The 25,696-nt window shown below is 37.0% G+C and overlaps 1 protein-coding gene across 1 annotated transcript in view; it reads right to left on the reverse strand.

Moving 5' to 3' along the window:
* The window catches only part of HCN1 (hyperpolarization activated cyclic nucleotide gated potassium channel 1), a 335,249-nt gene that overhangs the window by 111,861 nt on the left and 197,692 nt on the right, over window positions 1-25,696 (reverse strand). Inside the window, exon 3 of the mRNA XM_066240628.1 lies at window positions 23,120-23,281. Coding sequence (XP_066096725.1) covers window positions 23,120-23,281 — 162 coding nt within the window. The remainder of the gene's footprint in view (window positions 1-23,119; window positions 23,282-25,696) is intronic.

The following is a 25,696-nucleotide window of genomic DNA, read 5'->3' on the forward strand; positions in this document are numbered from 1 at the left end:
ATGAATTTGTAATGATGAATTCTATTAGTAAATTTTGCACAACAAGTAGTTAATAACTGATGTGTATATAGATTTAGTGATTAGTTTTGATTTACCAGTAATAAAGGCAACTGCACGTTTTTATATTAAACGTTGTGTGTGATTTGTAATGATTTAATATCTTCCATGTATTATTAAATTCAGGCATTATTACCACTCTGTAGCTTTTGAAAATTAAATTTTGCCTGGGGATGCTACAGGAGTGAGTAAAATAGTCCATTAAAATGAAAGGGAAATGGCTGAATTTGAAACAAAAAGATAGGAAAGACTAAAAAATTAAAAATGCAAAAGAGAAGAGTTAAAGAAACAGAGGGCTGAGGGGAAAATGAAAACAGGTTTTATACTCAGAGAGAAAATAGTTACATAAAATTATAATAGCAGAAACTACCAATAAGTTATTATGAGCCAAGTAACTATTCTAAGACCTTTAAATGTATTATCTGATTTAGCTTTCAAAATAACTATATGAGGTAGTGATTATAATTATCTTTTTACTCAGTCGATAAAATTGATGCTTTACCTGGTACCCCCAAGGATTACAAACTGTAAAAGCAATGATGATAATGACATTATCAAGATTTTATCCCTATAGTTCCCTGTTATAGTTATATATTATTATATAACAGCTCCTTCTAAAACTTATTGTTTTCAAATTCCAGCATCGTTTATTTCTCTCAGGAATCTGGAAAGTGGGCAGAGTCAACAAGAGTGGCTCTGGTCTGAGCCCCATAGCTCAAGTGGGGCATTTCCACTGCTGCTGGAGCATCCACTGTGGCCCTGACACTCAAAGAGCTGACCAGTAGGTGCTGGTCATCTATTATAACTCCAACTGGTGCTGATGGTGCAGAAGGGAGAGCTTTGATCTTTTGTGGAGGAACTGTGGGAATACTTGGCAGATAAGGAAAACACAGTCCAATCAATGAATTGCTTGAAGGTCCCAACCGGTTGTTGGAATGTTTGGAATTGTGGAAACAGAGGGAGTGAGCTGGCATACGATGGGGTAGTGTAGAGAGCAGGGTGACTCCAGGGGAGACCCTGGAGCAAGGGCAGGCTGGTCACCAAACATCTGCAGGAAGGCTAGCTGCCGTAGGGAGGGTCAGTGGAGTTCACGCTGTTGGAAGAGTCCCTGTTTTGATATTGAAACTCACAAGAAAACATTCGGGGTAGTTGTGGGCACTGACAGTGAGCACGAAGCTGAGACCCTGAAGGAACACAGGACTGTAAGCTGCAGGAAAGGAGAGGTGGTGGGTAGAGGCAGTGAGGAGTGTAGCTAACGGCACACCTGTGACATCAGAGCCGGATGTTTTAGGAAAAGGGCGAGAGAATGAACAGCAATGTAAATAAGAAATGTATTTGAGCCCAGACTTAGCACTGGCCTGGTGGATAGTAGGTGCTCAGTTAACGTCTGTGGAATGACTGAATTCCAAGTGCAAACAAACCATGTCACACAGAGGGAAATTCTGGTGTACCCCTCAAACCTAACCAATGGGACTTGAGGGAGTGGGTTCACCCAGGTGTGGAGGGTTAGCTAATCACCTTGGAGCAGTGCCCTGTGGTACAGAAACACGGAGGTGACCTCGTCACTTCCTGTGAGGCGTACTCCACAGAGGTGACATAAGAGCTGGCACCAGGTTACAGTTTTGAGAATGCTTCTACATCTCTGGAGAGAATAAAAAATAAAATAAAAATTTAAGTTCCTTTTGAGAGATTTATAGACTCAATATTTCAGCTTTGGGACTGACACAAAGTGGCGATTTATGGAGAAAGTGGTATCATTTTTATTTTTCTAAAGGTGTACAGGTTTGTGGCTTATCGGCTACATCCCTAGAGAGACACGTGGAGTCTGCCCTGTACAGCATCTGCCCCAGCGTTACCCCAACTCCAGAGGCTAACACAGTTCTGGAATGAACATCCCTGGGCAGCCATCTGAGGTGAAACCAAGGCTATTATTCTCTGCACATTGGACAAAACTTCAGTCGGTAGGAGTCCAGAGGAAAAATGAAACTGAAGAATTCAAAACAACAGAAAACCGAAATGAAAGTAAATATAAGCAGGAGGGAGAGGGTTGAAATTTTCCAGAGAATAAATTAAATTAAATAAATCAGTCTGCGGCGGTGCAGGGTGAGAGAGCTTTGGCCAGAGTCTGCACAATGATGAAAAGTGTGGATGAATTGAAAATAGCCGTTCAGCCACATTTTGGCACGAGAGGACCATATTGCTAATGGCTAATATTTTTGAGTGCTGACTCCATGCCAGATGTGCTAATTTATAGGCAATGTTTATAAACTTTACAGCAACCCCATGGAGGGGGCATTGCTGAGTTTTTGGAACTCTGAAAAGAAAAATAATGAAGTTTTATCTTCATAATAATCAGCATCCCCTGATATCAGCACCAGAGTGTTCCAAGACCCTCTGCTGATGCTGGAAACCAAAGACAGTACCAAACCCTGTGCATCCTCACCTTTGTGCCTAGACATGCACACCTATGACCAAGCTAATTTATAAAATAGGCACAGAAGAGAATAACAAGGATCACTAATTATAACAGTATATTGCAATAAAAGTTAGGTGGATGGGGCATTATTAACTACAAGAAGGGCTACTTGACCACAAGTCGTATGAGACCAGGATAGCAGATACGAGAACCAAGACAGCTGCTGAGTGATCAACAGTGGTTAACTGGAGACTGTGTCAGCAGCTTTATAAGCAGGACAAGCCACATCCCAGGCGGGGCAAAGCTGGACAGCCTGAGACCGCATCATGCTATCCAGAAATAGCGTGCAATGTCAAACTGGGGAATTGTTCACCTCTGTAGTTTGACACCTTGATCTTGGACTTCCCAGCCTTAACACTGTGAGACATAAATATCTGTCCATTAAGCCACCCAGTCTATGGTATTTTTTTTATAGTAGCCTAAGATGAGTAAAGCACCAAATAATTGATAGAGTCCCAAATGTTAAGACAAAATAGCTAAGCCTTTGAAGAGCTTTTGAGGCTTTTGAATTGGGCACATGTGAGTTAAACCTTTACAATACAGTGTACAGTGGGGATATTAACAAGTCGGAGCTCTGGTTTCCTCCTTGTTAAATTGGGATTAGCGACAGGCATTTTAGAGTTGGTTGTGGGAGACAGGCTGTGGGCTGGTGGGGTCGTTGTAGCCTAAGGCTTAGTTTTAAGACTAAGCTTTTCCCACCCTTTTAATACTAAGATCTTTTCAACACTAAGCTTTTTCCACACCCTTAACTGTTGTATGATGTAAGGTGGTGCACTCTTACGAGAAATGCAATTTATGCCTCAGATGAGTGACTTTGTATCAGAGACTTCCTTATTTTTATATTGGCTTAAAGGCTTTAATTGTCTATGCTAATAATAATAAAGCAAAGATGGGGGGCTCACTCTCTGATATTGCCATCAGCATTGAAGAGGCCTCCTGATCCCATCCTCTTTTCTCGGTGAGTCTATTTTCTTAATTCCGTGCCATTCTCCCTCAGGACCTGGAATTACTAGCAGCGCTGGTTCGCGACAATTGGTGAAGATTAAATGAGATTATGTGTAACTACAGGTTCTTACAAGACAGTAAGCCCAATTAGTAAGCACTATAATGACCAGAGAACACGTCTCTTAGTTTGGTGTATGATGGTGGCTAACAGAATTCCTCTGGTCCTTGCTACGGGAGGAATGTGCATTGAAATTCTGTCCCTTTCATAGCAACCTCGGTGAAAGTAAGTATGTACAGCTATCAAATGCTTAAGGTAATAGCAGCTGCACAAAAGAATTCCAGAATGTTATGAACATTCCTCAGGTTCCTGGCCCTCATTTCTTTTGTCAGAAAATTTGCAACTCTCTTGCAGAAATAGAGGATATGTTTTAATGATCTGTATGCATACTTACCTCATCATTACAGTTTTAATAAAGCGCCATCTTCACTTAATATATCAATTATTTTATGTATCAACTACCAGTAGTCTATTGAAAGGTCACTGCAAGGTCACCAAGAAATAGTTTCCTTTTCAGAGAAATACAGCTCTTCCTCTTCAGGAAAGTGGCAGGTGACAGAGAGGGCGAGAAAAACCAAAAGGAAACCCAAGTGTAACTTTGTCCCTTGTATTGAATTATGATACTCAAAGAAATTTCTTGCTCCCTCTCTAATACAATTCCCTACACATTTCAGAGTGGCTATACTGCCCATTGGGTAAAATCAAATTTCGGATAAGAAAATATATATATCATTACCAGGGAAAAGTGATGGGCCAAAAAATACCTTAGCCTTCAAATTAAACACAGTGATTTAATAATTTTCAGTAAGCTGTCTATCCAAGGACAGAACTTAAAATAGAAAATGTTATAACTGTCATCTTTTGTCTTTTTGGAAGGGACTGAGTCAGGTTGAAATCTCCCTTTCTACAGAGTCCTGTTTGATTCCCATGTAGTCATTCATTCCAGGTCCCCTGCTTTGCTGCAGAAGTAGAGCGAGACCCAGAGCCAGGCTAATGGGACATGGAAGATGCTCTCCAGCTAAAGAAGATGCCCAGGAAGCCAAGAGGAGAAGAGCTGATGTCATTTGATATCAACGCAAGTCTACAGAGTTTTTTCATGGGACTTCCTGTTAATGAGGTAGGGACATTAAAGAAAATTAAAAGAAAAGTAAAAATAAAAATCCAACACTAACATTTGATATCATTCTTGATATAGACAATGAGTCAGCTTCAATTGGGAAGAAATGTTGAGACTCTCAAATAATGATAGTGATAGAAATATAAATGGAAGAGCTCAAAAATCAGTAAACGCCCGAGATCACCAGACATCAGACATTTATTCTGGCTTCTATCTTCTAAACATAATATTTGAGGGCATTGAGCTTATTCTCAATTGTTCCTTTTATAGTATCAAGTTCAATTAGAATGTAGGACTCTCAGGGCTGGATAATGGTACCTACAACAGTGCTTGGTCCAGAGCAGCCAATCGATACATAGCTGTTGCCTGCCTAACATAACTAAATAATGAATATACCTAAATCATTTCTCTTCGGGATAACATGAGGTCTACTTACTATTTTTATCTATAGTTAAGTTCTTAGCTGTGCCCATCTTCACAACCAGAGAAAGCCCGGCCCCTCTTCCACCGGCAATGCCAGGGAATATGTTGTGCATTTTCAAGTCAGCCTGATTTACGTATGCAGGCCACAGTGTCTCCTTGCCCTGTGGGCGGTAGCCGCTACCCCACTGCCAGACCGCGCTGGTTCCAGTCAAGCTCACTGGGCTGCGGCGTGCTGCCACGCCCACCTGCCTGAGCTGTGACCGCACACAGCCCAGCTTTGCGCTGCTCCGGGCTCTGCCGCTCTGTTTCCAACACTTGCGGACTTCCTTGGCCATTTGCTCCTTCACGTGCACCTCAGTGCCTGCTGCCGCCACTCTCCCAGTGAAATAAGAAGATAGGGTTCCCTCTCCTGGGTTCTGTCTAACTGGGCCTCCATTTGCTCTCCATTTTACAGAGCATAAACCAGAGGTGGGATTCAATCGGTTCGTGCTAGTCCAGTAGAACAGATCCTTAATTTTTTGTTGAGTTGGGCAAACCGGTTGTTAAAATGGCACTTGTCATCAGGGTTCTCTCTAAGGTGGGCGCCTGGACAGCCGCTCAATGTGGAAATTACAAACTGAAGTCCCTTACTCTTTTTTTCACGTCCATCCCTGCGCAACAGCATAGTCTTAGTGCCTGTAGTCATGTCCATTCTGTCCATAGGTGAAAAAAATTGCAAGTGAGGACGCCAATCAAGAAGTAATATGGAAATATCTTAAATAAGAATTTTGTTACTTTTTGTCAGGTATTATTTGCTATGTTTTTCATTAATACTTTGAAACTCTTTCTGATAACACAATCTAGTTTTGTGTACCTCTGTATTGTTCTTATTTAAGTATTAAATGCATGAAATAATAAACTACCTTTCAGTATATCTTTTTTTATATACTTAGAACCGTCATCAGGGCAGAGAACTAACTGGTAGTTACACTATTTGAATCCCACCAGCGGCATAAACCCCCAAACCTTCAGTTTTCAACATGCCTTGAGACTTGGCTGGCCCTGGGTGTTTTTCTGACACTAGTCTGGTACTGCCCATCCCTGGTCTCCAGCCACACCTGTCCGCTCTGCACTGGCTGCCCCTTCTCTGGGGCCCCTCACCTCCCAAACATCTGCACAATTCAGTGCCCTGTTTCTGTGTGTTCTCAGCTCCAATATCATCTTGTCAGAGATGGCATCTGGAAACCATTCTGCCTTAAACAGATCTGCTCGACACAGGTCACGGTAGTCTGTTCTCTAGTTTTAGATCTCTTGGTAGGATTTGTGCTGTTTGGGAATTATCTTTTATAGCTCTTTATTTTGTTTATTTTCTATTTTCATGGGGAAAATGAGACAACCCTTGGGGCAAGACATTGTTGTTATCAATCTATTTTCCTACTCCACCAGCAGGCATAAAAATAGTCACTCAAAAAGTAAATAGGTGGGTAGATAGGCATGTAGGTAGATAGATGGTACCTAAATGCTACTAGTGTGCCCGAAGTTAATGCAAATACTGGATGCAAATTAACTCTGTGGCTTGGAGTGAGGGGGTATTATACCCAATTGCATATATAATACTCTTCCAAGCCTTTTTCAGTCCAGCCTGAACACTGCATCCTTACAGCTGAAGAACACCTCTCTTATGATAAATTTAAGATGCTGGATGTCTTTTTGATTTTTTCACTGACATAAAGGTGATATCACATAACCAATAATTAATAAAGCTCATCTTCACCTGAAATATTTAGAATGTAAAGCTTGAATCGTAGGTCCCCTGAGTCATGTAACTATGGCTGTCGCTGCAGGGACATTCTTGATTTATTAATTAATAGATCGTTCATCAGGTATTTCTCAGCAGTAGGCAATATACATGAAGAAGACAATGTCATTTAAACCCTTCTCAGAAGACTCTGCATGGTGAATTTTCACCGTTTTTTATAACTGCAAATGTATTAATTTTCTCCTTGCAACAACAAAAAACTCATGACCGGTGTTGAATTACCATTGCCTTTTCAAATTTTATTTATGTATTTTGTCTAGGCCAGCTATTTCAAATCATAGCTGTTTGATACTTTATCAGACAAATTTCCAAACCAGTTAGATTTGTGTAAAAAGATTAATTAATGTCAGCAGTGTGATATGTCCAGACTGAGCCACTGATATGGAAAAATTTAATTTTTCTTTTTTTTTCTTCAGGTACCTTTCATTAATTGATTTTCTCCCCATTGTAAATGGGAGAGAAAGGAGAAATTCTTTAGGGCCTGAGTCTGAAGGAGAATAATACTTGCAGTGACAAAGCTTATATGCCTGGTTTCAACCTTATGTGTTGTTTGATTAATTTCAGAAGCTGGAAACTAATGGCCTGTTGGATTTTGGGGGATCATTGGGCATTAATTTGCATATGATAATTATGGGCTAAATTTGAGGAGCATCCGTGTGGCTTAGCCACCAGAGGCAAGCAGATGATTTTTGTCTTACACTTGTTCTGATTCACACATGGATATTATCAGATTGGTCCCTGAAGGCACTTAAGTTTGCTATCCATTTTGAAATCGGTTTGGTTAGATTAGACTATGTGTGGGTAACACCCTTGGATCCAAGTGACTTCATTCTTTTTTTTCAAATTATTTTTCAAAAGCTAATTTCACTGATGGTCCCAAGTGGTCTTGTGCTTTTCAAAGAATTTTCTATGCGTCATCAAATTTATACACCAGATAGTATTTTTAGAGAACAAGGTATTCTGATTTTCTTAACTTAGTTGACCCTGATAGAAACAGGGAATTTTTTGGTTTCAAAAGTTGGTGAAACATTTTTCTTTCTTGTCATGATAAACAAAATACTATAAACTATATTAAATAGCTATTTGATATTCAAGATTTTTTTGGATCCCTATTGTATATTCAACTGCTCTATCTACAAAAAGAAAAATAAACTTAGCTTAGAGCACTGAATTGGGCTAAACCTGCACTAATTCTGTAGTAGAATTATTTTTCAGAATAAATCTCAGATACTTTCCCCATTTCTCTTGCCATTAAAGTCTTCTGCACCAAGCTATTAGGAGATAAGTGAAAAAATAAGCCATTGAAGGCTTTGATTAGTTGTGTTTTATTTAAAGAGATGGGTTACAGATGTTTAATTGGTTGTTTATTTCATATAGATTTAACATTCTTCTCACTAAAGTTTGCTCTGCATCCTGTAAAAAATGTAATTTCAGAAATTAAAATTCATTGAGAGAAGGAATTAATTTATTTACTGTTTTATCTCTAAATAAAGACACATGTGTTTTTAGAAAGCTATGGGTTCAGTTTTCCAGAACTTGATTGCAATAAATATAATCAGCAATTTTATAAGCAGATGCATTACAATCAAATTGAGGATGGCATGATTTTTGGTAAAGTCAATTGTGAAATATGTAACTTCTTACTTCTTGCAAGTTAAACAATAATTCTATCTTTTTCTCTAAGTGTGCTCCATATGGAAACTGGAAAATGATTAATCTAGAATGATAGTTTTCTTATCCTTTTAAAGACTATTTTTAATACTGGTAATAAAAATAAAATGACTATTTGTAAGGCAAGATGTTAATGGTTTGTTGATGAGGAGTCACACACATATAAGTTTCTCAAAGAGTTTATCAGTGATCTGACATAATGAGTGATATAGTTATAGAAACTAAATTCTGCTACATAGTACGAGATATACTACAAAGAAAAATGCAATGCAAAGCATGGAGCCTCCATTTACTGTCTAATAGCTGTAAGGATGATATGTAAAAATACTAAATCTTTTGTTCAATTTGGCATAATTTCATTTTTTTCTGGCACATTTTTCTTAGGTCTTTACAATATGTAGGTGCACTTTAATGCTTTCTCAATACCTAAATAGTCTGTTAAATAATTGAGTTCTTTGAGAAAAGAGCCACAAAAAAACAAGGTAATTACTGATATGTCAAAATGTCCTCGGTGTATCTGACATACAAAAAAATTTAAAATTAGTTTCAAAATATCATTTCAGGAATAAAAGCAGATTACCAGAGAGCATTTACATGTCAAAGAAATAATTAGGTATCTTTTGGTCAGAAAATAATTGCTTATAGCATTAAAACGTCTTATAATTGGATGCCCAAAATTAAACTAAATATATTTTCTTGTAAAAATATTCTTGTTTAGAATTCTCTACTTAGTTAACATGAGTAGTGTCTTAATTATTGATATAAATTGAAATTACAGACATTAAAACTCAGTGTATTTATCAAATCCTTGCCTGAGCCACGTCTGAATCTTGTACTTGTCCTTTTCTTTCCGATATTATCATAAGACCTTTTGTTCTGCCACATAAAAATTCCATTGTTAAATTTAGTTCATCCTTCCTTTTAACAAGACCTTCTTGAATATGAATTTACAATCCAGCATATTAAACACTCTTTTTTTTTTTTTTTTTTTGCTTTCTGTTAGTTGCATCTTTGGTGCCTACAACCTGGCTATTATTAATATGTTGAAAAGACATCATATTATTTTGTTGAAAAGATGTCATCTCCTAAAGATATCCACTAAGTATCTTCTATGTTGATATCAATTTATTAATCTGCACTTTGGGGTATGGGTACAGAAAACACTCACTCAACCAGCTATTAACCCACTTAGTTCAATTTTTTATTAATCCAAATATTTAATAATAAAGTATCATGAATAACCCTGTAGAAAGCATTGTATAAACTGTGTATACCTGTCCAACATTCATCTCAAGAAAGAAATAGTGGACTGGTATATGTATATAACAAGGTTTTCATCAACCTCTTTTTCTCCCATGATACATTATCTACAAACAGAGACAGAATTTTTAAAAGAGTGATCTGTTATGACTTGCTTTTATTAAACAAGTGCTTGTTTTGATCAGACACTGCCTTTCCTCAGTTTTCACAGATAATTTTTTTTTATATAATTTAATGCAGAGTCTTGTTTGGAATTAGCATCAATGTATCAGGTTGCAATTTGCAGCCTTGTTGCATCTTTTCTTTGTAAATTCTTACATTATTTACTTACACCATGAGCCACCAGTTCTTTGCTATGGTTTGTGAAAGGTCCTGTGCAATTAGGCCACCATTCCTTCTTCAAGCTACCACCATCTTAAGATGCAGCTCACATGGGCCAGGGGGCTAGGCTCATGTAGTGACTTAGAGTTCAATTTCCCTAAAATTTAACTCAGTCTATTCAGCATAAAATAGTTCACCTTCACAGAAGACATTATTACTCAAAATTGAGAGTATTCCACTTACATTCTGTCATTTATCATTCCATGAATCCCATGTGGAGGGTCTATCCACATCCTTGTCTTTCGTTCAACTATTATTAAATGCCATTAATCTTTCCTTATTCTAAATATCATTTAGATGTTGTCTTAGATCAGTTCTATCACAAATTTTCTGCTTGACCTTTGACAGATATTTCGAATATCTTCTTTTAAGTCATAATTTATTCATCAGTTATTGCATATAAAAGGGCCTTTAAAAGGTAAAAGAATATTGTTAAATGTGACACTGTAATTGGTTCTTTATTTATCACTTAATATAGACAATTTGCTGATCATGGTTGTAAGTGGATGTCTCAAAAATGCCAGATGCATAAAGAACCAAATAATAAAATTATCTAATTGAATATACTAAATATCAGATACTTGGTAGAAGTTATAGGTGTTACAGGAATTTCTGTAATAGGTTATTATCAAAAAGTTGGTAGAAACATATTGTTTCCCACAATATATTGTTTACTTACTGGATGAGAAATAAAGATCTTAATAAGAATATTCCTTAACAAAAGAAACAGTATTAGGATCTTAAACAATAGCTGGTTATGGTAACTGGTATTAGTTTTTCTTCCTTTGGAAGAAACAGAGCTGGTTTAGATACCTGGTGACAGTATTGAATGTCTGCAGTGGGGCAAACAGGCCCAAGAAGAAGAGTAATCTGCCTTTACTGTGTTAGCTATTTGACTATCTCCTACTTCTCCCTCTTCTTTCATTTTCCTGTAAGATAACGCGTTCATCCTTCTTTTTGTTTCACTTTCAAATTTTTTGGTGACTTCTTTCCTATAGAACAGTTAACCATCCTGATAATTAGCCTGTTCACACAATGCGTTAGGATATAAATTAAATGATATATACATTAAAAGACATTACAACATCTTATTCTCATACATTTTTATATATACTGTTCACAAAAACTAGGGGATACTTCAAAATGAATATGAAGTGATAAAACATCTCCTAATTTTTGTGAGCAGAGTATAAATGGAATCTAGCATCATTTATAAAGTTCCTATGTCCATATGTTTTCTTATACATAACTCTTTTTAATCTCTTTTTCTTACTTTTCTAAACAGCTATATATTTAAAAAGGTTTAATTTATAAAATAAATTTAAAAAATTACAAATAAATAATAGCATTGATGAATAAAATGCATCATAATCTTCAGGAGACGTCATTAATATGACTTCAACATTTGAAGATTAATAAAATCTTTAATTTTATTTTCCCAATATTTACTGGTTACTGACCTGTGCCAAACTTATTTTTTTCTTTCTCTTCAAGATTTAATAACTTAGTTGAGATCAGAATTATGAGCATTGGTGAACAAGTAATGGGTACCACCTGAAATAGTATTTTCTCTAGCATCTTATAATTCCATTTAACTACACAAATTTTTATAAATATAAATATAAATCAATAGCTGGACTTAGAACACAATAATTTTTAAACAGCATCTAAAGGACAAAAATATAGTTTATGGTAAAGTGAGATTGCCAAAATGAATTATGTCTTCATTTTAATACAATTAAAATTAAATATTTTCTACCAGAAGTCATTCCCTAACTTGTAGGCATAAGGATCTTAGTTCGCCACATTGATCACAATGGCAAAGGCTAGCACAGGTGTTCTGTATACTATATACAATTGCTTTAGTGGACACTGTAAATAGACATTATAATTAATATTTTTTTAATTTTAGAATATATTTGGAGCAAAATTTTGTTGATATATCCTAGAAAATGTTATTGGAATACAGAGACTATATTATGGTTCATTGTTATATATTCTTTTACAAATTACAAAGATAGGATGGTGAATTCTTAACTTTTCTTATGTAATTTTTCATTATTATCAAGCTCGTACAATTATGAGCCCACAGATGGATGTGCTCATAACTCTATTCATGGAGGACCAGACAGCAGGTTACACAGGAGAGCCAGGTGTTAACAAACTCTTCCTTTGGTGGAACTTGTTTCTGAGGCAGCTGGTTAGTAATATGAGAAGAGTATTTAAGTGTTGGTCACACTGGACCCATCTCTATGTCCTCAAGGCATAGAGAAGACCAGCTAATGATTCTAGTATGCATTCTTAATATCTGTTAAATTACCTATGATATTATTATTATTATTATTATCCATGTTGGCATCAATGGTGCTTCTTCTATTTGTTCCTTAAAATTTAAGTGCTAGTCTATCTAAGAAAAACAAATATGTTTAGAATTTATATATTGGTCTTGGTACTGGTAAGTCAACTTAATGTAGATTCATAGTCAGTACGTAATTTAAGCAATATTTTTTATCTTTCTTTATATGGAAGGATAATTCATGTTAAAGGTCTCAATGCACATTTCATTTGAAAACAAAATGCCATAGTAGAGCTTATTTGCATATGTTTGTTCCTATAAATGAGTGAGTGTCTAAGAGGGACAAACGCAGCACGCAAATGGTTTCTTCTGCGATGAGGTCGTGTGTCTATCCAATAGAGAACAGTCACTGGGCTGGTGTTCCTATTAGGCAGAAAACTGGATGGCAAAGGAGAACTACAATGCTCAGCAGGCTTCTGACCTACTTTGTTATTATAAATCATAGGACCTATGAATGCATTTTTTTCTTTTTTTAGGAAAGCTACATAGACTTGTCAGCACATTAGTTTCCTTTTGTGAGGACTTTTTAAAAAGTCTGTGGTAATACATTCTATTTAGAAAAAAAATCAACAATATAATAACAATTTCTAGTTTATAGAATTACAGATCTAAAATACATTGTTAGACCTTAAGAGAGGACAAATATATTTTCAATTAAGATGTTTTAGGGTCATTTCTTTGTTATCTGATGTTAGTTATACTATTTTAATCAATCATTATCTAAGTAGTAATTGGGTTTCGTAAAAGAAAAAGTAAAGCTATTTTGTCTTCATACATCTGCTAGGATATCGACAGATAATCTAAGCATCCTGGTTTTCAATGTTCTACTTATGTATGAAAACTTGCACATGAATGATACATATTCTTTTTATTTTTCAAGTCATTCGCTTAAAGTAGATATCCACCAACAGCTCTTCCTACTTCAGCCCGCCAGCACACATGCTTGAGGCTGACACAGTTTTTGAGTGAGAAATGACTACGTGTCTCAGTCCCCACTCTCTGTTGAAGGTCCCTGATCCAAAACCAGCTGAAAGTAATATTTTCTGTCTCCCAACCTTTATTTTATGCTATTCGTGGCCTTTATCTCAGTCTCCAAGAGGCAGCACCAGCACTTCATTGTGTGAATTAGAAGCAAAAATACTGTCTGGGTGGTTACAGGAGAAAACATTTAGAAAGAGGCTTGTGTGAACAGCTGCATTTTCAAGTGTACGTGGCTTGGCAGACAATAAGAGAGGACGTGTCACCAGCATTAGTCCCCTAGTTCAGAAGAGTCTGGGCTCTGTGTACCTATAAGGCCTCCATTCAAATTCATATGAGTGGCTTCCGCACTGAGTTTCCTATTCTGCTGGTTTATCAGTTCCTACAGAGTAGACTCCGCATTTTGACAACCTCCTAGTTTTCAGCAGTTAGAAAGAGTGTGTGAATGAAATCTCGGGGAAGGTAAGCCCTGTGAGGGCAAGGATTCTTCTGTCTCATGCTCCGTTGTTTGTTCAGGACCAGAGACAGTGCCTGGCGCAGGGAGATTGTGCCTGGCATGGCTGGCACTCAGAGAGACCACCTCAGTGAGAGAGTAAGCACAGACACTCATTTCAGAACTCAAGCACAGGGAACTGAATGTGATTCGTCTGAAGTCACAAACATTTCCGGGGAAGATGTAATTCTGAAATTCATGTCTTTATATTCAAATCAGACAGTTTTATTTTTTCTTTCTATTTTGCCATCTTAATGAGTTAGTGTGGAAGAGCTGTGTCATGTAGTGAGTGACAAGTTAAAACACATATCTCTGGAGAGTGTCAACGTAAGAAATTTCCAAACCTGTAAGAATTTTTATGAGTTTATTTGAGCCAAACTGTCGACAACTGCTGGGAAGCAAAGTCTCAATGGACTGAGAAAGTACTCCAGAAAATGGTGGTTTCACCACTTATTTTATTCATCAGAATCAAAGGGGAAGACTGAAGGGGGTTACATGAAGTTGACTGGTGACAGACTAGGGGGGCAGGAGAAAGCAAAGCGGGGAAATCTCTGGGATTGGATAAAAGTGAAAGTGTATATACTGAAACTTCTTTTACATGGGCAGGAATCAGAGAGTGAACAGCTGACAATCTACATGATAACAATAACTAGGAGGGGGTTTGTTGGTTCCTGCTCTGGTGGAATGCCTGTCCTGACGGGCACAGGAAAAGAAGATGACCCTTACATTTCAAAAGCATGTTATCAGGCACATGATTGAGGATGCAAATAACAGACAGGGTCAAGGAAGGTAAACACTAACTTTGGTTTAGAGAAAAATGCCACCGCAGGACGTAACTGCCCACCGTAAACTGCTTCTAGTTAGGCAGCTTTAATTTCAGACATCTGTGTGGAGTCTGCAAGGCCGCCATGCAAGTTTTCCTGAGCTTGACAGGTTCGGCGTAGGGCCTCTTTCTCAGCCACAGGAGGATCCTGAGGGTTGCACACCAGCTTTGTAATGCTTGGACTTACAAGTAAAATATGGTACAGAGATCCTTCACCATAATGATCACAGGGTCCCACTCAACTGCAAGAGAACTGGGATATGTGCCCAGTGTGCCTATTCGGTTATTAGCAACTGTCCCTGCCACTTCGATTTGAATGAACAGAGAATTGGGTACTTACCTAGATTTTCCACCAAATCCTTTATTTCCTGTACACAAATGTCACTAATGAGACCCTCCAGATCATTTATATCTCTTTTATTCTATGATATTTGTGGTTAGTATGGTTCATATATCTTTTTTTTTCTGGAATATATTATCTTATTTATATAGAACTGAAGAGCATTAGAAACTCATGGATTTGGATTTCATGAATTTTGTGTATATTGAAACATGAGTTGGTCAAATGATTACTTTTTTTGTGGCAGAGACAGAGAGAGTCAGGGAGAGGGACAGATAGGGACAGACAGACAGGAAGGTAGAGAGATGAGAAACATCAATTCTTCGTTGAGGCTCCTTAGTTGTTCATTGATTGATTTCTCATATGTGCCTTGACCTGAGGGCTACAGCAGACTGAGTGACCCCCTGCTTGAGCCAGAGACCTTGGGCTCAAGCTGGTGAGCCTTGCTCAAACCAGATGAGCTTGCGCTCAAGCTAGTGACCTCGAGGTCTTGAATCTGGGTCCTCCACATCCCAGTCCAATGCTCTATCCACTGCGCTACCACCTAGTCAGGCTGATTACTTATTTTTGAATATGTGGTTTAATGTACAAATTTTCAAAGAAGAAACTATTCAAGAGAGAACATTTAAAATGCATTATATAATAATTCCTGCACACATAATTTTTAAATACTGTTGATAATCATCCATTCATTACAAACAATATTTATCTTATTAGCAACATATGCAAGGTTGGCATAGGATCTGTGTGACATGTGGATACAGATAAGGCCTGTTACCTGCCCTCTAGAATGGCATCTCTCTGCATGAAATAATGTGTAGATTCCTCCAAATCACAACAAAATAAAACATAACACATGCCCATCAAGTTGGCTTAAAATAGTTTATGATATTACTTGATTAAATACAAGTATAAAATTAGAAATAAGTTTCTTATCCTTAAAGGTCTTATATTGTTAAAAACAAAAGCAAATTTACAAAGCAAAAAAAAATTGTGATGGATGATGTTGTTTTGCTAAAACCAAACAGTTGCATATGATATAAATATATCACTGTTCTTGCACTAGTTATGTTAGGTTAGGTAGCTAGTTAGACATGAGCTGGGACAGGCAAAGGAGGGGGAGGGGTGAATTGCCCCCATGCATTCCAGGTATGCAGGGTCTACCTCGCCACACCCAGACTGCTGGTCTCCAGTTCCCAGATATGGTATCAGCCCCACAGCAATACAATAAGACAGATAAACCTGCGAAGAAGAAGCTAGGAAGAAGAAAACAAAAACGGGAATGAGAAAGCCCAGAAGTAAAGCCCATAAATACCTAAATTCTGTAACTAATCTCAGGCTTTCCTGATGGTGTTTATGCATGGCCAAAAAACCCTTGTTTTCATTGCTTACTATACTTTGTCTCTTGATTGAATTCCTTCTCTCAAGCAAGACAAGAATCGAGGTCTCATTGCTTCCCCGTAAGTTATTGTAGAGTATGTGTATTTAAACAAAATACAGCTGGGTGCTATGTAACAAGTGATTAAGTTTTCCAACTCATTTCTCCTTTGTCTATGGTGAAAATTTTGTGCCACATTTAATATAACATTTAGCTTTCATTTGGTATAAATGGATCACTTGCTAATTCATAAGCCAGAATTTTTGAAATAACAACTCATGACACAACACACTTCAACTACAGAAGCAAACCCAGACTCCACAGTTAGGGCATTCAGTTGGCCCTAGATGCGTAATATGCTTATGTTGAAACCTTTCAAATTATTGCCAATATTTACAAGATTACTGGCGAGAAAACTTGGGGACTCCCTGAGAGTAAACTTACAGACTTCAAGTAGAGAAGCATGGCTCTAGGAAAGTATTATTTAGCTACAATCTTCCCTTTTTTTATTCTTTAAAGTCATTCCCTAAATTACATCAAAATTAATATGCAAGTTCAAATGTGTCATAGTTTTCATTTTCTTAGGTTTTTAAAATAAATATTTCATGATATTTGTAATTTAAACCGAAAACCATTACCTTTACTCTCTTTAATAAAGAACTAAGACAATTTTAGCATGGTATACCTGAATCATAGTCACAAAATATCATGGGAATGATAAGATTTTCAAAATTAATTATATTAGACATTAATTACCTGACTAATCCAAAACTTTTCATTCAGATACAATTCTATCATTGAAACATTTCTTGAATAAAACAAAAGCAAATATTACAAATGTGGGGCAAGAACTATCCCCGTTCACCTAGTACTTTGCAAGTCTTATCTCCTACCTCCCAAATTCGAGTAACCCACCATGGTTAAAGATTGACTCTAAAAAAATAACACTTAAAGAATTCTTTCAGAGAGGAATTTATAAAAACTGAAAAGAAGCCTGACCAGGTGGTGGCGCAGTGGATAGAGCGTCGGACTGGGATGCGGAAGACCCAGGTTTGAGACCCCGAGGATGCCAGCTTGAGCGCGGGCTCATCTTGTTTGAGCGAAACTCACCAGCTTGGACCCAAGGTTGCTGGCTCGAGCAAGGGGTTACTCGGTCTGCTGAAGGCCCACGGTCAAGGCACATATGAAAGAGCAATCAATGAATAACTAAGGTGTCGCAATGCGCAACGAAAAACTAATGATTGATGCTTCTCATCTCTCCATTTCTGTCTATCTATCCCTGTTTATCCCTCTCTCTGACTCTCTCTCTGTCTCTGTAAAAAAACAAAAACAAAAAACAAAAACAAAAAACTGAAAATAGCTGAGAGGACCTACGTCTATGAAATGAAATGAAGATTAGAAATAGTTAATATAAGAATAACTGTATTAAACAAATTACCCATTAAAGCTATAGTATAGTTATAACATGGACTTCCAGTTTCTCATCATAGGACATGTATAACTTGTTAGTGATATGTAGGTAGAGATAAAAATCTGGATAAAAATGTAAATATAGTTAAAGAAGATTTAAAGTATATATCAATATAAAGATATAGCTATAAATGCAAACATAGTTAAGAGAGTTTTAAAATATTTTTAAAAAATTAATTTTAAATGCATGATATAAAAAAGGAAGAAGGCAGAAGGAATTTGCTAAACTTTATTATAAATAATTTAGTATCAATGTCAAATTGACACTGCATAATTTTTAATCCCATAACCAAGACTGTCCAGTATTATCTGCATTCACCTTGATCTGGCTTCTCAGTTTTTGCCTTCCCAATTTGATTTTGTTTTTCTACATCTGCATCGCATGTCAGTCTTGCTATGTTTTAGTGTCACAGCTCAAATAGTGATTTTCAAGGGACTTTCTACTGCAAGTGGTATATTGTGACCAAAAGGTTTCAGCTTTTGTAATTACTTTTAACTGTTTGTCATCTGTACAATACAAGATATTCTAACGTGGTTGAGAACGAAAATTATGGGGTCAGATGAATAGGCCTTCTTTCTATTATTGGTTCTGTAATCTGTGCTACTGGTATGACATTGAATAATTAGTTTAACCTCTCAAAATAGGGGATAATAGTGCTTACCTCCTTCTGTTGCTATGAGGACTGAGTAAAATAGCATTTTGTTGTTGTTGTTGTTGCTGTTGGGTTTTTTTTTTGTTTGTTTAAACAACAGGAGTGTGTTTTACTGCTCTACAGGCTGGAAGTCTGAGATCCGTGTCAGCAGGGTTGGTCTTTCTAATGCCTTTCTTCCTGGCTTATAAGCAGCCATCTTCTCACGATGCCTTTCCTGTGTATGTCCATGTCCTAATTTCTCATTTCAATAAAAACACCACTCATATTGGATTGTGCCTATCCTAATGACCTTATTTTACCTTAAATAAGATAGCATATTTAGCATATTTCAAAGCACCAAGACTTGTATGTAGTAAGCATGATATATAAATGTGGGGGGCATTTTTCTTATATTTGATTTTCACTTCTCCTTTATGACTCTGTGTACATAAATGCACTTTGCTATGTTTTGTTTTTTGGGTTTTTTTGTGACAGAAAGTTTTCTAGAACACAATAGCTTTAGGATAGACAATAATATCTCCAAGCTCAAATGACTCCATCAAGATTCTCTATAGGATAAAAATGTCTTTTTTATAGTTTTTATCTTATTTCTATCACTAATGTTCACAATTACAATTTCATATATCTTTTGGTTTTTACAACTGAACATAGACTTCAAAGTTTCCTATCTCTTATGAAAATAATCTAATTTTAAAAGTAAACCCCCAGCCAAAAATAAAAGATCCAAGAAACACATTGTAAATTCAGGAAATATCTAGTTCATGATATCTAAACCATAATAAAGGTTTGATAATATTATATTAAACATATCCACAAATGAGCACATGCAGACACTTCAAAAGAAAAGTTACCAAAGTATTAAAAATTTTCTTTGTTAATCACTAGATATAATAAGTGCATTGCCCTACATTATATCATTCAATTATATGCACTTTATGAATACCTAACAATACTTTTATGATAAAGACAATTGCTGTTTTTTGAAAGATACATAGGAAAATTTAAAGTAATAATTACTTGAAATCTTACATATTAGTTGGTGCCTATAATAAATTGTCTTTTGGCAGCAGTGTTGGTGTTTTTTGTACCATTCACTCAGCATTACAGATCTGTTGCTTTCTCCTCCCCTCCAGAGTATTTTAATACTGTCTTTATGTTTTACTATTCTATGGTGATAAATAAAAGTGACAGATCTATAGTCAAAGAGACTTCACAGATTTGAAAAGTGAGCTGATCAAACTCCTTGCTTTGTTTTTATAATACAGAATCTCCCCTATAGGACATTTCTCAAATAGCCTGCAGATGCTCAACAAACTACTGTGTTAGGCACTGTTCTCAGCACTGGAGAGAAAGGACCGAGGCAAGAGAGCAATTCTTTGACCTAATAGAACTTACATTCTGGTGGGGGCAGGGGATACAGAAAAACATAAATAATAAATGTACGAGAGAGAGAGAGAGAGAGAGAGAGAGAGAGAGTGTGTGTGTGTGTGTGTGCACATGCATGATGCTAAATTTTTTAAATAGAAAAGATAAATGAATTTGGTGATACATTAGCTAGGGTGACCAGGGAAGACTTCTGTGAAGCAGTGCCACCCAAGCAGAAATGGAGGAGAGGTCCAGGTGAATATCAGTTCCCAAAGGAAGGAGGAAAGGAAGAAAGAAAGAAGCAAAAGAGAAGGAGGGAGAGAGAGAAGCAAGGGAGAGAAAATAGATGGGCAAAAAAAAAAAAAAAGAAAGAAAGAAAAATAGACTATAGTTCTTAAAATGTCACTATGTGAACCTCCCTTTCCTTCAAATACAAAGCCTGAGCTATAATTATTATTAGGAGAAAAAGAATGTATATTCTTTTCTAAACTGAATTTATTGGAGTGACACTGGTTAACATACTGATACAGGTTTCAGGTGCTCAATTCTACAACACATCTCTGTACACTGTACTGTGTGCTCACCTCTCCCCAAGTCAAGTCTTCATCCATCACCACTTATCCCCCCATTCCCTCCTCCATTTCCCCCCAACTCCCAGGCAATCGCCGCCCTCTTATCCATGTCCATGAGGGGTTTTATTTTCGTTCTTTTTTGCTCTATCCCTCTACCTCCCTCACCCAAACCTTCCACTTGACAGCTGTCAGTGTGCTCGGTATGTGTGAGTCTGTTTCTATTTCGTTTGTTATTCATTTGTTCATTAGATCCCACAGGTGAGTGAAATCATATGGCACTTATCTTTCTCTGATTAGCTTGCTTCAGTTAGCTAAATGGAAATGTGTATATTCTTAAGATGTTCATGCCATTTCTAAAATAACAAGCCAAGAAATTAATAATAGAACAGTTTGAGAAAGGAGAAGCAATTGGATTTATGCTAAAGTTAAATTTTTGTGAAAGTCTCTTAAAATTTACCTGCCATAAAATGTCATACATGAGAAAAGGCTATTTGAATGCATAGATAACATTCTGTTAAATGTGTCCTTCAACCAACGATCAGGTAAAGGTGCCATAACATATCCAATAGAATACTATGCAGCCATAAAAAGTGAAGTGTTACCATTTGTGATAACATGGATGGATCCTGAGAGTATCAAGCTAAGTAAAGTAAGTCATATGGGAAAGAGCAAGAACCATATAATTTCCGGGCCCTAGCCGGTTGGCTCAGTGGTAGAGCATCGGCTTGGCGTGCAGAAGTCCCGGGTTTGATTCCCGGCTAGGGCACACAGGAGAAGCGCCCATTTGCTTCTCCACCCCTCCCCCTCTCCTTCCTCTCTGTCTCTCTCTTCCCCTCCCACAGCGAGGCTCCATTGGAGCAAAGATGGCCCGGGCGCTGGGGATGGCTCCTTGGCCTCTGCCCCAGGCGCTAGAGTGGCTCTGGTTGCAACAGAGTGACGCCCCAGAAGGGCAGAGCATCGCCCCCTGGTGGGCAGAGCGTCGTCCCCTGGTGGGCGTGCCGGGTGGATCCCGGTCTGGCGCATGCGGGAGTCTGTCTGACTGTCTCTCCCCATTTCCAGCTTCAGAAAAGAAAAAAAAAAAGAACCATATGATTTCACTCATGTGAGGGATAGAAAACAAAAAGCAACAAATGAACAAAAAATAAAAACACACAAACAAACAAAAACAAACTCATAGATACAAACAATGGAATGGTGGTTACCAGGGAAGCAGTGGGTGGAATGGGACAAAAAGAGTAGAGGGGGTCAAATATAAAGTAATGAAAGGAGACTAGACCATGGGTAGTGAGCACAGAATTGAATACCCAAATGATGTATTTTAAAATTATATACCTCAATGTTATACAACATTATTAACCAATGTCACCCTAATAAACTTAATTTAAAAAACATAAAGATAGTCTGACCAGGCATTGGTGCAGTGGATAGAGTGTCAGACTGGGGTGCCGAGGACCCAGGTTCAAGACCTTGAGGTCGCCAGCTTGAGCGCGGGCTCATCTGGTTTGAGCAAAAGCTCATCAGCTTGGACCTAAGGTCGCTGGCTCAAGCAAGGGGTTACTCAGTCTGCTGAAGGCCCACAGTCAAGGCACATATGAGAAAGCAATCAATGAACAACTAAGGTGTCGCAATGCGCAACGAAAAACTAATGATTGATGCTTCTCATCACTCCATTCCTGTCTGTCTATCCCTGTCTATCCCTCTCTCTGTGTCTGTAAACAAAACAAAACAAAAACAACAAAGAAATACATAAAGATATAAAATGTAATGCTAGAAGCAAATTTGAGAACTTACATAAAAAGAACAAATATTTGTGAATGTATACTTATAACATATTCACTAGCACTTCAATTCCCTTATGAGTGCTGCACTATGTAAACCAAAACATACACTATTAAACTTAATGTGAATGTAGATATAGTTAGGTTTGTAAATCAAGTTTATACTTTACATATTTCTAAAAATATTTATGTATCGTTTAATTAAGGTGAAGTGCAAAGGCTATCTTCATTGTGAAGTTTCCCTTGTTTTCCCTTTAGAGAAGTATTATCTGAAATATTGCGTGTTCTGCACATCTTATTTTCTTTTCCACTGTGACACGTCTCTGTATGTTAAACTGTGCCTAGAGTTGCATGTCTTGAACACAGTACACGCTAAAATCAAGTTGGAAAAAATAAGTTACTCTAAGAAGTAGACTTTTTAAAAAGAACATTGTACTATTATTGTATGTTTGTATGTATCCCCTTAAAATAAAATGCCTCAATATACTCTAAGATATCTAAAAATCGATGCTGTCACCTATATATTCTCAGGAACATTTCATATAAATGAAATTTTGTTGTCAAAAATAATAATAATAATAATATCCGATTTTACATTCCTGGGAGAAAAATGAAGTTTTCTCTAAACATATATGGAGGAAAAAAGAAATTCACTCTCACAGCAACACCCAGAACTTTGGGGCACAACGTGGACAGCACAGCGTGGGCCCTCACGCGCGTTACTTACGACCATCTCGTTCAGCGACACCCAGCAGTCCGGGGGGAAGTCCTGCAGCAGCGGCACGAGGAACTGCAGGCAGCCGTCCCAGTGGCACAGCAGCAGCATCATGCCGATGAGGTTAAAAATCCGGACCACCGCGCTGGCCAGATCGTACGTCATGTGGAAAATCTGTGGACCGGAACACAGAATAATGCTTGCAATCGAAAAAAAACTTTTTTAAAAAGTCAAGGATACTCCCTACGTCCGTCTGTAGTCACTGAGTATCGATTTAATAAAAACCTGGGAAGGACTATTGTGAATAGACACAGAATTGCATGCCTGAATCATGACGCAGAGCCCCGCTAGCTGCCTTATGGTATGAAAGCCAAGGCAGGTTTCCCACGGAGAACGACCATCACATTGATACATTTCATAGACAGGTCATGTTTTTTTAAAAAAAATATTGGTTTTGCCAATAGTTTCCTTTTTAAAAAAATTGAATTTGCCAGTGGTTTTCCTTTACTGTTCTTGTTATTTTAGCAAAGTGCTTTAAAACAAGTTAGCAACATTCACAAGTGGTGACCACCCTCTCCTCCGTTCCTCATTCCTTGTTGAGTTAATGGGCTCACTGAAGGGCCAAACACACACACACACACACACACACACACACACACACACACATCCCTAAGGAGTAAAAACCATTAATATTAACAAGGGGAGTGTAACTATACTATAAAGATTGACAATTAATTGCAGTTAGGTTTCAACTATGTGAGTAGATCTACTTCTTCAATTGTGTACATTGAACAAGAATAGTGACCTTTGAGATAACAGTTCCTTGGATTTGGTTAAAAAACAGTTGTACAGAAATGTATGTGGTTTTTAAGAAGTAAACTATCATTTCTACTTATATTGGTACAGGCTTTCCTTTCCTATGAACCTTTCTTAGTGATAGGTTCATAAAAACAATAAATATGACTAAATACTAAGACAAAACACCTTGAGATATTTACAATCACATTTTGTATAATTCACCAAAAGTTTATTTTTGACAACAGATATTTCAAAATTATCTGAAAAATAGAAAAAAGCCCTACAAAATTTATATTTTGAATTAGAGACCATATCTTTGTAAATAAATTCCTTTGATTTTTTTTAAAGAGAGGGAGAGAGAGAGAGAATGGGGGAGGAGCAGGAAGGAAGCATCAACTCCCGTATGTGCCTTGACCAGGCAAACCCGGGGTTTTGAACCAGTGACCTCAGCGTTCCAGGTCGACACTTTATCCACTGCACCACCACACTTCTGTGATTCTTAAGAGATGTGTACTAAAGTACGTAGAACTAAAACAGCAGCACTGTTGGAGTTTTACTGTTATAAAATCACCAAAGCAGTCTTCAGTGAAACATTTTCCATTTTGATACATTTCTACTAGCAATTAATTCATTTTTAAAACAATCTTCCTTTTTGACACAGTAATTATAGGCAGCAAAAAATCTTGCTTTGTAGAAATGTACACACTGGTCTGAATTCACTTTAAAATAAGTTTGGGGTCCTAGATTTCAAGGTAACAATTCATGTATTTTTATATTTAAAAAGCTATACACATAATTTATTTAAGGCACTGAGAATTTTATTTTCCTCTGAGTTATTTTTAAATATTTTTTGTATTTGGCAAACCCACTGTAAAGTCCTTCTGATATTATTGCCTGCTATATATTTCTTGGTCACTGAATTTGTGAAAAGAAATTGTATCAACATTTTCATTAATAATTTCTTATTAAAAGTAATACAGTTGAACATAATTTTTTTTTATTTATTCATTTTTATTAGAGAGAGAGGGGAGAGAGAGAGAGGGAGAGATAGAGAGAGAACAGGGGGAGGAGCAGGAAGCATCAACTCCCATATGTGCCTTGACCAGGCAAGCCCAGGGTTTTGAACCGGCGACCTCAGCATTCCAGGTCGACACTTTATCCACTGCGCCACCACAGGTCAGGCCAGTTGAACATAATTTATGCCTAAATATTTCCTGCCAAAATAGTTCAGTATGTCTTTTGGGTAAGTATTGCATTGTTGGAAAAAGTTACAGCATATAAACTTCTGAATCAAACAAGAATCTAATCACCTATCAATGTGATACTTTGTGGTAAAAAAATAAAAATAAAAATCTGAAACTCTCTGCCAAAGTCTGTAAATTATGAGCACACAGACAGCAATCATTATTCAATTATCAGACTATAGAGTGAGATTTGAAATGAGATAGAGGACTAGGGCATTCTTAGTAAAGCTGACTCTTTTGAATTTTCTACTTTGTTTTTATGGGATTAGACTTTCTTTGTGAAATTTTAAGGGATTATTCACTGAATTAACATAACATACTGTGAATATTCACCAATTCCTTTAAGAAAACCCTATTACTTCCAAAATGTTTTGCAGAGAAACGTAACCACTATTTTTATAAAGGAAGTTATTGAAGAAATAAGGCCTTTCATAACATATTAAAAACACAGTGTTGCCTTTGTTTTCTGTGTTTTATTTCTCCTTGTGTGTGCCTCTATGTGATTGCTGAATTCCTATTGTAACAGGACAATCCCTACAATTAAGCC

Source organism: Saccopteryx bilineata, chromosome 1 (genome assembly GCF_036850765.1).
Source record: "Saccopteryx bilineata isolate mSacBil1 chromosome 1, mSacBil1_pri_phased_curated, whole genome shotgun sequence".
Classification (NCBI taxonomy): Eukaryota; Metazoa; Chordata; class Mammalia; order Chiroptera; family Emballonuridae; genus Saccopteryx; species Saccopteryx bilineata.